At 44.3% G+C, this 17,523-nt stretch overlaps 1 protein-coding gene across 1 annotated transcript; it reads left to right on the forward strand.

The window, feature by feature from the left end:
• The first annotated feature begins 943 nt into the window (after positions 1 to 943).
• On the forward strand, positions 944 to 15,488 carry LOC142559243 (neprilysin-1-like). Its single transcript, XM_075670870.1, has 5 exons — positions 944 to 949; positions 7,728 to 7,793; positions 9,587 to 9,691; positions 13,058 to 13,134; positions 15,346 to 15,488. The coding sequence occupies exons 1-5, from the start codon at positions 944 to 946 to the stop codon at positions 15,449 to 15,451; spliced, it is 360 nt and encodes a 119-aa protein (XP_075526985.1). The 3' UTR covers positions 15,452 to 15,488.
• Positions 15,489 to 17,523: the final 2,035 nt, after the last annotated feature.

The following is a 17,523-nucleotide window of genomic DNA, read 5'->3' on the forward strand; positions in this document are numbered from 1 at the left end:
TTATAATGGCCACAACTAATTACAAATAACTAAAGATGCTTACCAGTGAGCAGTCATGATTAATAATGACTGACACGACTTAGAATGACTAGTAATGACTATGAAATGACCAATATGTCTAATGAACTTGTAACGACTACAAGTCATTACAGATGATGAAAATGCTTAGTGATAACCAGTAATGACTAATAATGACTGAAATGACTTGTAACAAGAGAAAGAGAAGAGGAAAAGACAAAGAGTTGAATGAAAAGAGGACGAAGGGCAGGCTTTCGCCGTTCACCTCTTAAGAGAGATCTTAAGAGACACTGCAATTTTCCTATTCGCACGAAGAGGTTCACTGTTAAATGGATTTCGTTTTTGCCCTTAGTCTTATAATGGCTTTGAGATATATATATATATATATATATATATATATATATATGTGTGTGTGTGTGTGTGTGTGTGTGTGTGTGTGTGTGTGTGTGTGTGTGTGTGTGTGTGTGTGTGTGTGTGTGTGTGTGTGTGTGTGTGTGTGTGTGTGTGTAGCAAGTTTTAGCATGTGGAGCGTTTGCTTTCTAAATAAGTAGAATTGCCTTTGTTTGGGAAGACAAGCAAAGCCAGCATAAGAATTCGCAATGTGATTTGTTGTTTACTTGAATAAATGTCTCATCTGACATTAACTACTATGCTCATATATATGCGTGTGTGTGTGTGTGTGTGTGTTTGTGTGTCTGTGTGTGAACAAATATTCTTACGAGGAGACGCTTCAGATGGTACACTCATTAACCCATAAAATTTTTAGTGTTGCATCTGTAATCTCTGCTGCCCCTTTCTAGGAAGATTTTACGATGAAAATGGCGGCCAAACTCCGTGGTGGGCAAATGACAATAACGGTGCCTACCAAACTGAGGCAGAGTGCTTTAAAAATCAGTACGGAGGCATATTTGACAAAACAGCGAACATGCCCGTAAGTGTTATTGCTTTCCGCAGTTACTCTTAATTCGAAGTAGTTAGTTATGAGCTTGTTTCCAAGATATACTGGTTTGTAGTATGATGCTTGTGGTGGTAGAATGAAAGGCGGTCTTGCCCAGTAAGCGGTGACCCTGCTCAAGTAAACTCACATTATTTGCACACGGCAAGAAAATCTTACTGTCCACGGGATCTCAAAAAACGTTCAATTCCCGAGAAGCTTGTAGCAGCCAGTAAAACTGCACACGGAAATGCTCTTAGCATATTCTGGTATTTTTTATTCTAGCATATTCCCGAAATGCAAATACTAGACTGCATGGTGAGGTTGCGGACATATTCAACTGTTTCTCAGATCTCGTGCCCCGCAATATTTTGTCGCTGAGTATACACTCACGAACAGTAGCTTGATGGCATGCTATTGCATTAGATCCCAAACCATCGTAATGGTGAGGTGCTTTGTGCTTAAAGGAGATGCTTTGTCGCGACAAGGTCACGAAAATAATGTGCGACGCAACAGGGAGTGCCGGTCTCTTTCAGCCTATTTTCTCGACCCGCGACCACACCTGCCCGACTAGCGACCACACCTGCGTTACGGAATAGTAAACTTTGGTACGAATCACTCATCGTGCCACATGGTCTGATCCAGCTGAAAGCGCTTATTCAGGAAACGCTGAGGTGAATAGACATTCAGTTTTCCGGGACAACTGTAAAGAATGTTCTGCAACGGTTCTATGAGGTGTTGAAAGCCGCAGAGTGATGTGATTGTCGGTCACAAATTAAAAAAAGGGGCGCCCTGCAACACAAATTGCGTCAGAGACGTGAATTAGCTTGGAAACATTATAAATAATCGTAAGAAAATACGAAATGACGGCCCTTACACTACTGTGAAGAGGGGTGCAAGCGAAACTCGGGATCCGCAGCCCTTCGTTATCGTAACTCCTCGGCTTCACGCTCCCTCACGGCGAGGTGGGCCCGTCGATGATGAACCCTTCCTCGAGTGAGTTCCTAGCGACGTTTATCAAACGCTGCCTGTTCTGCGCCCGAACGCACGACGCACGGCCCACTCCCACTGCCGTTCCTTCAACGCAGCCTGCTCTTAGGCAGAAGGAACCAAATGCGGCCTCCCCACCTGACTTCCGGGCCTTAAGTGGCGGGATGCGGCGGGCGCGAGGCGAGCGAACATGCGATCACACCTTTTCCCTCCTCCGGAGGGAGGCGACGCCTGTTATTGGCTCGCGCCTTGCGCTGCGTCTATTTCTTCATGCGTATAAAACCCCGCTTTAAGATTCGCGTATGATCAACCGACAGTGGCTGAATCGTTTATCGTGGCGGCCTCGCAACCCGACAAGCAATATTTATTTTCGCGCGGCTTAGGTTTTTTGTACGGCCACACCAACACCGACGCCGACACAAGTGAGGCAATACAAGCTTCAGCTGAAAAAGACATCTTTCAAATACCTTACTCGAATAGAGAGTCACTACTTTGTGCTGTGCGTTTAGCGAATAATCCGTTATTTATTTATGAGGCCACATTTTACAGCTGCACGGTGGATGTCAACTAGTAAATTGTAGGGCTGCGGTGGTGAAAGGTGACTAAGCGGTTAGCATCAAAACTTAATCGGCAACACAGCTGGCGTCAGAGCCTCAAAGCAGCAGTTTCCTCAAGGCGTCGGCGGGAGCGATGAATTAACACAGCCCTACGAGTGCGAAAGTGTAGCCACACCCCGGCGTCAGTAGAGCCAGCGCATAAGACAGAATCATGCGTGGGATATATCGCTGACTATGCAAATGCTAACTTTGGGTATAATGAGATATTTCAAAAGGATTGGGTATACCCAATTAATTGTATTGGATAGTAATGATACCGTCTGGAGTGGGATGATGGGGACCGTGGCAAAAAACATCCCTAGGGTACTTCTTTAAGGTGAAAAAATTCGCATGTACAGCTGCACTGTTTTTCATGCATTCGTGTCTCACATTTGTATGCATCTACAAAGTATTTTATTTGAACTCAACCTAATCCATCTGTTACGCAGGCGATCTTTGGGAGGCTAATATAAAATGGGTCATCTTAAGTGTAAAATAAATAAATAAATAAATAACATGCTATTGAGCAAAGCGCTTCAGCTCCGCTCCGCTCAGCTCAAGCGCTTACGGTCATTGGACGTTCAGCGGGTAAGCTAGTGCTCACGCGCACAACAATTTTGCCCGCAACGGAACGTAAGACGCTGCCTATGCTCGGTTACGAATTGCATTTAGTGAAGCGTGAGTGTACGTTTTCTTGGTTTTCTACAGCGAAAGAGACATACGAGTCACTGTGGTACCGACAAGACGCACCTGTTTAAAGGTTCAGTGGCGCCTTAGTCGTGAACCCGAGAGAAATGAGTAAGCATTACCTCGCACCTCTTTTTGAGGTCCCGGATCTTGATTTTAACTTCGTTCACAGTGTTCGACAGCGTTGCCCACGATCTCACTCGACACACGTTCTGCCACTTCAAGGAGCGAAGACGCAGAATTGTCTTGCCTCTTCTGTCCTGCCCCAAGCGACCAAACCTTGGTCGCTTGGGGTATGACAGAATATATTTTGTAGGACGCCTAATTTCACACTTAGTTATTAATAATTATATACTTGTAAAATATTTTAGTCGGAGCGAGATTGAAAATAAGAAAAGTGTAGGCCATCATTAAAAATTGCCTATCCATCTTTCTGTGGCTCAATCTATGCTACATAAGATTATTTTTTCAAACCTGTAAGAATAATGAGAAAGCACGCGACTAGTCGCGTGGCAGTTTTTCATGTTTTGCGGGCTTTTGCTCAGATCGAGTCGTAATTTCGCCGTCACCGATTCCCATCTTAGGCAGCCGAGTACTATAACATCGTGAGTGCGCTTAAACCGACCACTGCAGCTTTGGTCCGCGAGATTTTGCTAGCTCCTCCGCCGGATGATCAGTACGACACCCTTAAGCAGGAGTTAAGATGGCGCACCACCGACTCTGAGTCGCGACGAATTCAACAGCGCCTCTCATCGGAGGAACTTAGTGACAGAAAACAGACTGAGCGGCTTCGTCGCATGACACAACTCCTGAGAACCAACCTATCATTTGTAGACTCGAAAATCCTTCGAGAACTACTCTTCCAGCATCTACCGAACCAGATAAGCATAATTTTATGTGGCTCACCTACTATGACGTCTGTCGAGGCCTTAGCGACGATGGCAGACCAGATTATGGATTCTTTCCATCCTGTGATATCCGCTGTTGACCATTGTAATGCACCCGTTGCGACACAACCCCAGTTACAGCCGTACTTTGATGAACCCGACAGTTCAAGCATACATCTTGCTGCTCAAGTAGAGTTGCTAACAAGTTGGCTGCCTTGCGCTTTCGTACGAATGACCAGCAGTAGCGGCATCGGTCGCATGACGAAAACGTATCAGACCATCCGTCTGCCTTGATTTGTTGCTATCACGGCAGATATGGCACTCGCGCACGTCAGTGCCTTCCGCCTAGGAACTTTCCAGGAAATGGTACACTGGTACAATGGTACAAATGGTACACTTCCAAGGTCCAGGTACACTCTGGACCTTGGTCTGCGACGCCCTTTTCGATGGCTATTTACCGACGCCGATGTCCGGGGGCTCTTCATCAGCGCTGACATATTGTGGAAGTTTAAGCTTTTCGTCGACCTCCACCACTGGTTTCGTGATTCCCCAACAAACCTGTCCGCACGAGGTATCACCACGTCTGCTCCACTATTGCGTCTCGTACAAGCACATACCCAGGTACCAAAATCGTGGCCCGCTATCCTACTGGAATTTCGGGAGCTGTTCAAACCGCCCTCGCCAGATCGTCCAATAGGGCAAGTCACCCACCGCACTGTCACTAAAGGACCCCCAAAATAGGCCCGACCTCGCCCCTTAGCACCAGACCATTTGGAAATTGCAAAGGAAGAATTCGAGCACATGCTTAAGTTGGGCTTTCTTCGTCCTTCGGCTAGCCCTTGGTCATCTGCTTTACACATAGTTCCCAAGAAGACGGGTGATTAGCGGCTGTGTGGCGATTACCGCGCCTTAGACAAAGCGACGATTCCTGATAGGTACCCTACACCCAACGTGCACGATTCATTTCACCGGATCGCTTCACGGTTGTTGCATATTTAGCAAGGTGGATCTAGTAAAAGCTCATCACCATTTTCTTGTCGAGACTCTCGACATCCCTAAAACAGCAATCATTACCCCTTTTGGCATGCTTGAATAAGTGCGCATGCCATTCGGCCTCCGTAATGCAGCTCAAACATGTTTGAGCTTCTTGTCGATCAAGCACTCCGTGGCCTGACTTATTGCTTCGTGTATTTAGACGACATTCTTGTATTGAGTAGCTCCGCAGTTGGAAGATGTATCTGACCTACGTAAGATGTTTATATGTCCCCGCAAATATGGCCTAGTTATAAACATTTTGTAGAGTGAGTTTGGTGTTGCTTCTCTCTATTTTCTGGGCCATCGAATAGACGACCATAGTATCCACACCGTTTCATTCCGTGGCCAAGCCATTAAACATTTCTCACGTCCGTCATCCATCAAGCAATTATGGGCTGTTCCGGGCCCAATCAATTACTATCGCCGTTTCATTCCTCGTTTTGCTTCAGTTTTGCAGGCTCTGCACATTCTACTCTTAGGTACACCATGAGTTAGCCCGCCTATATCATGGACTAATGCTGCTTAATCTGCTTTTATCTCTGCCAAGAACGCTCTTGCCACCCCTATTCTACTGGTACACACCCAATCAGACGCTCCTATGTGCGTTATGGTAGACGCCTCTGACATAGCTGTCGGCGCCATATTTCAACAGCTCGTTGGCAAGACATGGCAGCCTATATATTTCTCTTCAATCCAGTTGACACCGGAAGAAACCCGCTACAGCACTGTCAGTCACGAATTCCTAGGACTCCTCCTCACAGTCCGCCACTTCCGTCACAACTTTGAAGGGTGTCAGTTATTTATTCTCATCGACCACAAACCGCTCACTTATGCTATTACCTCCACCAGTTCCTCGCACACTCCCTGCAAAATTTGCCAGCTTGCATATATCTCGGAATTCTTTACTGATATTAAGCATATCAGTGGTGCCGATAATCCCGTTGCTGACGCTCTGTCACAGATCCATATAGATACAAGCCAAGTAAATCGTTCCGGCATTGACTTCGTCCGCCTCCCTACCGCTCATCGCAAAGACCGTAAACTTGAAACGTTCCGGATGGCCAACGCTTCTCAGCACTTCGACGATATCTTGCTGTCTGGCTGCAACGTCACAGTCATATGCGACATGTCTACAACTCATCTTCGACCGTATGTTCTAAAACGACCTCAGCAGCAACTTTTTGACACATAACACTCCTTATCGCACCCTGGAGTACGTGCCACACAACGTCTCGTCACTTACCGCTATCTGTGGCCGCGTATGAACGCTGACGTCCATTGCTGGGATCAAGCATGAATATGGTGTCAACGCGCCAAAGTCAGTCGGCACACTATGAGCACGCCTGGTCATTTTAAACGAGCAGACGTTCGTTTCGGCCACGTTCACATCGATATCGTTGGTCTGCTACCACCATCCTGAAACCAACCATATATACGCACTTGTATCGACCGCTTCACACGCTGGTCATAAGCGATACCACTCTCGCACATTACTCCACATTCTGCAGCACACGCCATCTTAATATCTGGGTTTCTCGTTACGGCTTACGACACACCATAACGACAGACAGAGGAAGACAATTTGACTCGTCCCTCCTTCAAGCTCTCTCCCGGCTTCTAAGTGTAACCCAACAGAGGAACGACAGCTTATCACCCAAGTTCCAATATCATTGTAGAACGCTTCCATCGCCAACTGAAAGCAGCACTTCGTACCCATGACTCCGTGATTCCATAGACAGGGCGCCTGCCTTTGGTTCTACTAGGTCTTCGCACAGCTCTGAAAGCAGATGCACAGTGTTCCTCAGCCGAACTCGTTTTCGGCACGACACTTCGCGTATACCGGTGAGTTCTTCGCCTCGGAACCATCATCTACTTAACTACAATCTTACGCCTACCGCCTTCGCATTGCAATGGCCACTGTTATACCACCGCCGCTTAGTAACCACCACCGAAATGTTTACACGAGCCCATAGTTATTTCATAGCAGACCCGTATTTATCCGTCACAACGTTAGTCGCGCTCCTTTACAAGCTCCTTAGGACGGTCCCTTCAAAGCCCTCAAGTGTGACGCCATCTTTTTCACACTTCTTGTCAGCGGACGCGAAGAGACAATTTTGATCGACCGCTTTAAGCCAGCTCATATAAACTGTGGCAGCGCCATCTCCCCAACTTAAACCGCTCAACGGCAGTGCCTTCATAGCTATGGAGGAGCAGTGTAGTGGACAGTGCCCATAGAGCCCCACGGTGGAAGAAGAGGCTGTACTAGCGCCATCAGACATATAGGCTTGACGATGGTAGCAGCGACATCAACGTAGTCAACTGATAAACAAATGGCAAATCTTTGCGGGCCTTCAGTTCGCACACTTTCCTGTGTTTTGTGGCTAAACTTCTAGAAAGGCATTCCTAAGGTCTCAAAATTTGTGTTCTATTTGATAATATATATGTAGCGACTACTATATTCTACAGTTTTGTTACTATATAAGGCTACTGTGAAGTGTGACGTTGATGTTGTGACAATACGTTTAGTCCTATGAGTAAGCTTACCTCTTCTCAACCTCGGTGTGCTCCATTATTCGCCAGATTGATGGTGGGAGAACACTGGATGAAAACATTGCGGACAACGTCGGCCTCCACGTGGCTTTCAAGGTGAGACTCATCAATACGTATTCTCGATGCCAAAAGCCGTTTCTGCTCGACCTTTCAGCTAGTACAGGATAATGCCCCTATCATCACAGGGGAAAACAGAAGCCGCATTCTGCGGTTCACATCCCTGCTTATGATGCATTTGTATCAAACAGACTAGACGCTATTCGTCAACAGCCTCACAAAAACTTCGAATAGTTTGAATAGACCATAAAGAACCTGTTCACTAAATTAAAATTCCCGTTTGCTACGTAACATCACGGGAAGAAGCTCACGTCAACGAAACCAAATTATTAGTGGTTTGAGAACAACATACGATAGTAGAAGCATGTCGCATTGTTTTGATGATGGAGAGATAGCGTTATACATCTGTGGGGTGATAGAAAAGTGTGGGAGTACAAGACTGTAGATGAATAGGACGTGTCGAGTGAATATGTAATTTGCCAAACCACAACGCATTGCTGTACCTGGTTGTGCACTTTATTAGATGCATAGTACCCAAATTTCTCACCCCTTAAGGTATGGGCTCAATTATGCGAAAAAAAAAGCTTTTTCACTTTGTGCCTGTCTTTACCCATCCATTAGACCTAACCTATGTTCATTCCCTATGTTATTTCATAGGTCGAAGTTGGAAATTTTTTGTTAGAAACAACCCGCAACAATTGAAATACATTAAATATATAATAATGGTATATAATATATAATATCAAATATAAGAGAAACGATGAAAGCGTTTTGTTGACTAGCCTATGCAAGAGGAATAAAAAAAAGAAATAGAAATAAGAGAAATGAAAGTGTCAAATGGTGTGTAGGTGCCTGGACAGGCAGTCATAGGTGCCTGGCCACGCAGTCAAAGGCGCTCGCACTAGCCATTCGTTTTCACAACATACGTCTGCTTACAGAAATGGACGAGTGAAGAGAAGAAATATAATCGTGATAAGCAAACAGGGCAAGCATGCGGGAGCGATGAAAGCGCTGCGTGCGTTTCAGCAAGCTTTCACAAAACGCATAAGCATGAGCTTCAATTCTCAAGTCTTATGTGACAGAACCAGGATATGATTACGAGGCACGCCTTAGTGAGATAACGTCATAGAAACCCCATTATTGAACATTTCTAGGGTCACTTTATAACCTTTACATGTCCTCTACCTAATATATAGAATTTTGAATATTTGAAGCTGACAAATTAGTTGACTAATTGAGCTTCAAGAACTGCCGCATTTACTGAGGACAACAACCAAATTGATGCCATGTGTCATTTGCCCAATACTCTGTATAAATGCGGCTCAAAGGAGAAATTCACCCTAACAATAAAATGAACCTGGCTTATCTAGTGTCCAACATTGCATTCGAATGCTTGTCGACAACTAGTGGGCTAGTCTTCTGCTAGGGATTCGCAAAGCACAGCTACTTTTCCCAAGTACATCTTCACTATCGCGAATGGCATCCAAATGCTTGTTATGCAAGACCTTTGAAGTGCACACACAAAGATGCTTCTTATCGCTTCATCTCGCGTGCATTAAGCTGCAGCACCCACTGCTAAAGTTTCGTCACTTCAAAGAAACCCTCGCGCAAACTAATATAATCACCGGGCTCGCAATCGACTGTGATAGATCACCAATGAATAAATAACCATTGAAACACGCGTCACAGCGCTCAGGGACATTGGAATGCGATCTTGATCTGCATTTAGTCTGTGTAATGCAAATAACTAAGATAACATGAATAGTTTGCATATTAGGAACAAAAAATTGTCAATTAGGAATTATTTTAATGAATCGCTGATAACTTTTCAGGCGTATACCACCCTACTAAAAGACGAATGTGGAAAGCCAGCTGCAAGACTGGAAGGCTTGGATGATCTGTGGGGTCAAAAGCTATTCTTTGTTACATTTGGAATGGTAGGTGCCTAGTTCAATATACTGGGTGGTTTATTTTATTGAATATAAGCTTTGTATAAAAACGCAGTTACGCCTTCAGGCTCAACATTGAGAGTCAGTAGCAAAGCACTAGACAACTACTATTAAAGTTTGTCGCTTTATCGGCTATGTACATTGCAGTAAACATTCACTTACTAATTTATACAAGAATAGTGCCACGCGCACAGCGGTAAACACGAACAGATCTCACTTGATGAACTCGAAAAGTGGCGGTCCCAACGCTGGCGGGATGACGCTCGCCTGCTTCGGTGAGTAAACATTTCGCGCTGTTCCTTGCTTCGAAAAGTCTCCGAAACTTGAGATTACGCGACCTGCCACGAAAGGCAAGGGAAGACAGCTTACATGAAACGATTAGTACTCACTGAGTGCCTAGTCTTTGTACCCATCGCAGATTACTGCGACGAGTGAAATGATCACTGCGATGGGTGCGATGGAGCGAGATTTTCCGTAGCCACGTAGGCGCACAGCCGCAAGGACAGCCATGCGCAGCCGCAGCCAGGATAGAGTAACAGAGGCGCGTTCACCTCCCCGTCCCTCCGTGCCCCTCTTACCCCTATAGTTTCGGTATAATTTATATCGCGCTGATAACATTAAAGCAACGGAACGATGCTTTTATCACAGTTTGCTCATTCAACACTACATGGTCGAACAGTTTTGCAGTCCGTTCGTTCAATTACTTAAATTAATTATGGAGCTTTCTCATTCGATCTTTGAGGCTAATATATTACCATGGCAGTATTGCAGCTGCGCGCCGAGAGAGGTAAAACTAATTAGCGTGATTTTAAAAACACCGTTCGTTAAGATAATCGCTGAAGAAAATTCATCTTCTCACGCTTTGATGCTGAAATTGCAGGTACAAAGAGAGGCGGAAGCTCTCGCTATTTGATGATTCTCGTTACATTTGGCTTTATTACCTCAATGTATTGCTTGCCTGCCAGCGTGTCTCATGTTATCCCGAGAAGTCCATGGCATAGAGACGTACCGCAGCTTGCGATACAAACGTGCGACTATCGATTGGATGCCTCATCAGGTGATTGCAGCGAGCTACGACAAAAAAATAAATTCCGTGTTCTTACGCGCTTAAAGCGCATTCTAATGCACTTAAAACACAATTAAAGCCACGTGGTAGGCGAGGACTCTAGATTACGCTTGACCATTTAATCCTTCTTTACCGTGCATTCGAATGTAAGCACACGAGTATTTTTGTAACAATATATACCTTGGTTTGGGAGAGTTGGTTGATCTTGGCAGTTTTCAAAAAACGCGCTACAGACAAAGTAGCGCCAGTCTTGTCGTATGTGTTCTTTTCGTCTTCGTCTTCTGCGCATTTTTACGAAAACTGTCAGAATTTTAGTACTTCACATCCATATAAATGCGGCCTCCTCTGCCGGGATCGCACCGGCGATCTTTAGCTCAGCAGCACACGCCACAGCTAATGCGTTACCGTTATGCGTTATGCGTGGCAGTGGCGTTATGTGGTGGCGTTAAGTTAAGTGGCGTTAATGCGTTATGCGTGGCAGTGGCTACTCTACGTAAGAGCAGCACCGCGAATAACGTTGTTGCGCTTCCGCGGCGTTATTTGTACGCCCTGTTGCAAAGTCGATTGGACGAACAGCGACGTTTTGGCGTCGTAGATCTCAGCTGTGGATGGTGTTCCTGAAATTTCATAAATTTCTCTATTCTTCTACGGTTTCCCACTGAATTATTTATGTTGCAATGAGATAGACATATATTGAGTGAAAAGTTAGTTACCAAAATTCACTTAATTAGGTTAACGGAGCTTAATTAGGTTAACGGAGCTTAATTAGGTTAACCGGTTCCTCGGCCCTTAAGGAATCAGAAGTAAATAAAACATCCTCGCACCAACGAGATATTAAAATGAAAATTAAGATATTTAAGAAAAATCGCACAAAGTAATATAAGTGAGCCATTATACTTTGATGCTGAAACTGGCACTTGTCCTGTGTCGTTCGCCCTCTGATGGTCGTCTTAGTTGGCGCTGTTCCTTCGTAATTCCAGTACCCCGTCTGTGACGAAAAATATGCTAACCATCAGGTGTGTGACGTCTCGTTCATGCAGCGGTATTTAGCGTAAAAGGCCAATTTACGCTCGAGCTGCCTGCCGCACCGCCCACCTGCCGCACGCGTGTGGTCGTGCGAAAAACTGCACATGTCATGTACTGGTACTCAAGTTTTGAGCGCACACATGCGGCTGGTGCAGCGGCTAGCTCGAACGTAAATTAGCTTTGAGCAGAGTACAGGAGAGTTCGCGGCCAGTACTGATGTGCATAAACTGTCACTCTGGGAACCTACATTTCATTGGGTGCCACAGATCGTTAGCGTCTTTTGGCGCTTTAGCCACGTTGCCCACATTGATTAGCTCAGCTCGTGCTAGTGCTGAACGGCTTCCGGAGCAATGCTAATCGGTGCATCGATTTGACTGTTCCCGCGTCTGCAATTAACGCGTTTCCGTCAATTTCTTCATTGTCATAATTGTGGTTATGACGGCATCGCGAAGATAGAGAAATCCCAGTAAGTCGGGTTCTATACGATCGCGAAAGTAGTCGTTGGCAGGCTGCCGATGCAGGCGTATACAAAACGGCTATTTAAACGGATGCTAGCACCCTGATTGCGGCAAGTAAAATCGCCGAATCACATATCGAACCTAGAGGGAGGCATATGCATTCTTGAAGCAAAGCTTCCATAAAAGTCTCGACGTTCAGAAAACTATTGCATGTTCAAACCATGGCTATCTATTCGGCGTGGTGATTTCTGGAATGTGGTCTAGGCTTTTATGTTTGACGTTACCAATTCTCTAGTGTTGCTATTCAGCACGGTGTAAAATCTTGAGCAGGTCTGCGCTTTCAATGATGAAAGCTGCAATGTTCATTAGAGGACGCGCAAGACAAATATATCCTCAACGGTGAAATTGTAAATTAATCATCTCAAGAGGATAAATTTCCATTACAAGGAAGTGGTAGGGTATTTGATTGCTTAATAAATAAATATATTTACATACCATTCCCATAAAGTTATTTTCAGATGTTTTACTGGCAACTGCGCTTACCTATTGGCGCGCAGTACATATTCTGCTCGTTGATGTTACTGGCGATGGGTTATGTAACTCGTATCTTTGAAACTTTCATGTCTAATATAAACTGATCTTGGGTAGGGGCTCTTCAGAGTTTTTCTAGCAATGACAACCATTGTTTATTTGCAAGTTCCCTTGCGTGCACCAAAGCTATGGACTACAGTGTTCGCAGTTAAATTGCCCCTGTATTACATTTGGGGGAAGATTAATAAACAAATTATCTTCTTACGTCTTCAGATTTGGTGCGAAGTAGCAAGCGCAGAACACATGAAGGCTAAAATCTCACGGATGCCTCACAGCCCCAACCAATACAGGCATGTATATTGCTTACATTTGCTAGCAATTACAACTGGCAAGTCGCTCAGCCTTGTCAGTTGTTGCATGGATTGAGAATGTTGAATGGGATTGAACTGGAAATTTGATACGTGACTGTGATATATGCGGAAATATTGCATGCTCAGTTCACCTTAGATTGTTCTTACACGCGGAATCGATCTTTCATTTCGACGTAGAAATACATTGCTATATGTGTGCCATTTAGAAACATCCTTAAGGTGTTCGGACATACATGGCAGAGAAAATCTGAAGGTATGTAATATTTTGTATTGAAGACGAATGTTCACAAAAAGAATCTTGTATTGAAGAAAAATTTTATACATTTCAGTTTTGTAACTAACCCCAGCTACAAGTCTTACTGCTCTTTTTTGCAGAAAAAAGAAGCATAATATTATTGGTTTTAGAAGTGGTGGCCCTTACCAGCTGACCGTAATTAAGATTATATTGGCATATCACATGGTAGATGACTGGTTTATACTTCGTTTGAAGTTCAAGGCGTCATTTCGACAAAATACCCACAGCGCATGACAGCTGAAACTGACTTCACGAGTTGCAGAGCGACGAGTTTGCGTGCCGACGGCACTGTCAAAATAACCCTACCAACCGTTCGATCGGTCCCTGGGCGACCTCCCTCTGAGCGAACCGACAACACAATAGCCACAGCGCCTTCCCTTATATATATATATATATATATATATATATATATATATATATATATATATATTGTGTGTGTGTGTCTGTGTGTGATCTTCATCAAAATGGGTCTGAACAGGCTTTCTAAGTGCAAATGCGCAAGCTACAGCTCTCCGAAACCGTGCACATGAAGCTTGAGCCTTTTTTGATCCTTTGCAGGGAAGGATCGACCTATAGCGAAACCGTCGAGTTCGTTCACCCACTACCGGTAGACTTGAACGAAAGAGTAATCGGCTATTATAAAGGAAACTCCTTTTATTGTTCAGCGTCCTGGCTTTACGAGTGGAAATCAACCACTCTTCGTACAATGCACGCACAATGAACGGGAAGCGGCGACACCGTGTTGTGCAAACATCAGTACATCACCGTTCCCGAAGGCTGCCAGTCGCACTTAATGGAGCACCCCCTGAATAATATGCAACTACATATATGTGCGGGTCTCCACGTGAGACGGTGCACTCGATACTCCAGCGCATAAGACAACCGCCTTGTTCAGTTGCCATCTGTGTCGGTATTGGTATCCGAGTTGACGGGAGAGAACAACACGCCCTGTAATTGTGCGCTTATGCGTGCACAATTTTTTCTGGTAATATCTTTAGAAATGCACAAATTGTAAGTATCATTCCCTTAAAGAAAGATAAAAACGAGTGATAAAAGCCTGTACTCTATGTATTGCTCACTGCACCCAGCCACTCATATTTACTCGTGTCATAGTAAAACCACGTGGCTACTATGCGCAGATATATATCTATTGCAATGTTTAGACATTTTTTCATTACAGCGAGGCACTGTTACTCCACTGTTTTAAGCAAATGACGAGCTGGCAACGTACAATTCTCTTGTAAATAAACTCACCGCTTTGGTAAACCGGTAATCAAACGCGGACAGCTGCACTCCGAGTCTTCTAAGTGCGAATATTCAAAGCCTCTAGAGAATGAATAAAAGGAATAAAAAAAGAAGCAGAATTCAGATGCAGTAATCAGGTGCAAGAATTAGCGACATCAAATTCCGCCGCTGCGGCGTCAGCCGACGGAAGTGGGTGGGTTGTTGCACTAGCTTTATAGCGTCTTCGTCGACAACTCTGTTGGCGCAAGAGTGTGCTCCAGCCTACAATGAATGCATAGCCTCAAACAATCACGAGTCACCTGGAGAAAACAATAATGTTTAATCGCTACCCGTAAAAAAAGCAACAACCGATGTACGCTCACTGTGGGCGCAGGCACACGAATTACCAAGCAAAAGCCCCGACACATTTAAAAATCATTGCGAGGAGTGTGCAGCGGCGGTCAACATAGAAAACTTAAAAACTTGGCTTTTCTTCTTTTTTTGAGCTCTAATAGCAAAAAAATGTTTTATATGCTTTCCGCTCTTCTAATTTTGTCTCCACACAAGCAATTACGTAGATGGCGCTTTAATTAGAAGGCAAACTACAGTTGGAGTGCACAGCAATGTTTAGGCATGCCACAAGGTGAAACCATATTTTGTTTCTATTCCAGGGTGAACATTCCGGTAACAAACTTGGACGCTTTCGCTGATGCATTTGGCTGCTCAAGAACTGCAGCTAATAATGAGAACGACAAAAAGAAATGTGCATTATTCTGACCAGCATTGCATACCTTAGGCAGCCAGAAAACTTTTTTTGGACCAATAAAAAAAACAATTTTTCTATTTCGTAAATATTTTCACATTGGCATAGACGCAATTTTTCAGGTAGGCACACCTTACATACTTTATCATGTCATGTTCATGAACAAAAGACGTGCAAATGAAAAAGCGGCCGAGGCCACTGCGCCTGTAAGTTCGAATTACCGGCTGTCCTCTGGTCTTTTTGCCAAGCATGTTTATTCGCTCGCGTGTCAAGCTGACGAGGCAACAAAGCGAGGACTAAGGTCTAGAAGCGACTCTCCAATTTAGTTAATGGTGGGTCATTCCACACTAAATCAACCAGTGTTTCTTGACCGTCACAAGATATAGTAGAAAAATATTTGTTTGTTGAAGTTATAAGTTCGCTCTCCCCATTTGCTTTTCTTCCCCAATATTTTCTAGCATTCTGGCCAAAATTTACGGTTGTTGCTAAGCTGAGCTAGAAGACCTCAATCAACTTTCTCCTTTTTTTACAAAGAAAGACATTGTACGATTCATACATTCCGATGGTATGTATGAGAAGATGTGGCGTGACTTGTTTTTTAAATATCTGACTTCAAATATTCACTTTTGGCACCGGCAAAAGCGAGGGTAATTTGCAATTTTCAAATTTCCCTCTTTTTAACGAAGAAAAATCTCGAAGGCACAAAATAAATTGAAAACGGTAGTTATCTCTGTTGTCATATTATGCCCGCAATATATCTGAAGCTTTCAAAGTTCGACAGATCAACAGGAAAAATATAGCGTGCCAAATTTTTGCAATGAGCTGCGTATTAAACATCAAAAAAGCAGGTTTAGTGGTCCAACTAGACATGAAGAAGGGTAAAAAGAAGGACACCGACCACTGAATGTATTCATTCAGTGGTCGGTGTCCTTCTTTTTACCCTTCTTCATGATGCCTCCCGACCAGACGGGCTTCCGTCAAAACCTCGACTTCTCCAACTAGACATGTATGTGATGCATCGTTAGAACGATTCACACATCTGCTAGGCAAAGGGGAAGTTAGAAAAGGAAATCAATTTTTAAAAGCAAAACGTTTATTTTTCACATATTTGTACGTGCATCGCGCAGACAGCGTAAATATATGCAACATTGCCGTCTAGCAAGTAAAGATTGTTAGTAGAATGAACCCGAAAAACTATCGAAGAAACGGTGGCTTACTTTTTTCTATCAGTACCAGGACAAGCCACGTGAAGCACCGGAGCCTCGACTCAATTCTTTTTTTTTTCTTTCCGTGAGTGTGAAAAGCGGACGTCAACCACGTCTGAACACATCAGCCTCAACAGAGCACTTATGAAGTTAACAGCCGAGCATGTTCAGGCTCTCGAATAGCGATAACACGCAACACGAGAAGACTTGCACGCTCGCGTAGGCGTTCAGTTGGAATTATGAAGGCGTTTTCTACTTGCATCGTCGTATGACAGGCTTTCGGTTCCGGGGAGCCGGGCGCAAAGCGTTCTGCTGCTGTATGCAGCAATGCATGTTGCTATGTCGCCTGCATTGCGTAGCGACAAATTATTCCAGTGCGATATGTCTTATAAAATGATTTGCGTAAATAATATCGGTGCTTCGTCTGGGTTTACTGGTTGCTTAAGTGCAAATATTTGATTTTATGAACCGCATGTAACGCACCTTTAATTTCTGCAGGACTTTGTGATGAAGTTAACCCGTCGTGATATTTCATGTGCAATGGCTGTGTATTTGACCGGGCCCGTACCTAGCAGAATCAGCATAACGCTAGAGCATGCATCTCGTTCAAAGAGAACGCAGACCCTGACACCGTTTCCCTATTTCTGTGTTGTAGACACAGTCAGCTTTGTTTTTTGCATCCCTAGCCGGCAAACTTGGGCGCACGTCAGAGAAAAGCCGGTGCTGGCACCAAAATTAAAAACTATATATTGTTACGGAAGGATCAACGACGAGAGGAAGACGAAGATCGCGAGACGCTGGCTGCTGCGAGTTCTTTGTGGTCAGCAATTTTAACTACTCGGACTCATTTTGTATATATATTGTAAATATAATCTTCTACA

This window comes from Dermacentor variabilis, chromosome 10 (assembly GCF_050947875.1).
Source record: "Dermacentor variabilis isolate Ectoservices chromosome 10, ASM5094787v1, whole genome shotgun sequence".
NCBI classification, from domain to species: Eukaryota; Metazoa; Arthropoda; class Arachnida; order Ixodida; family Ixodidae; genus Dermacentor; species Dermacentor variabilis.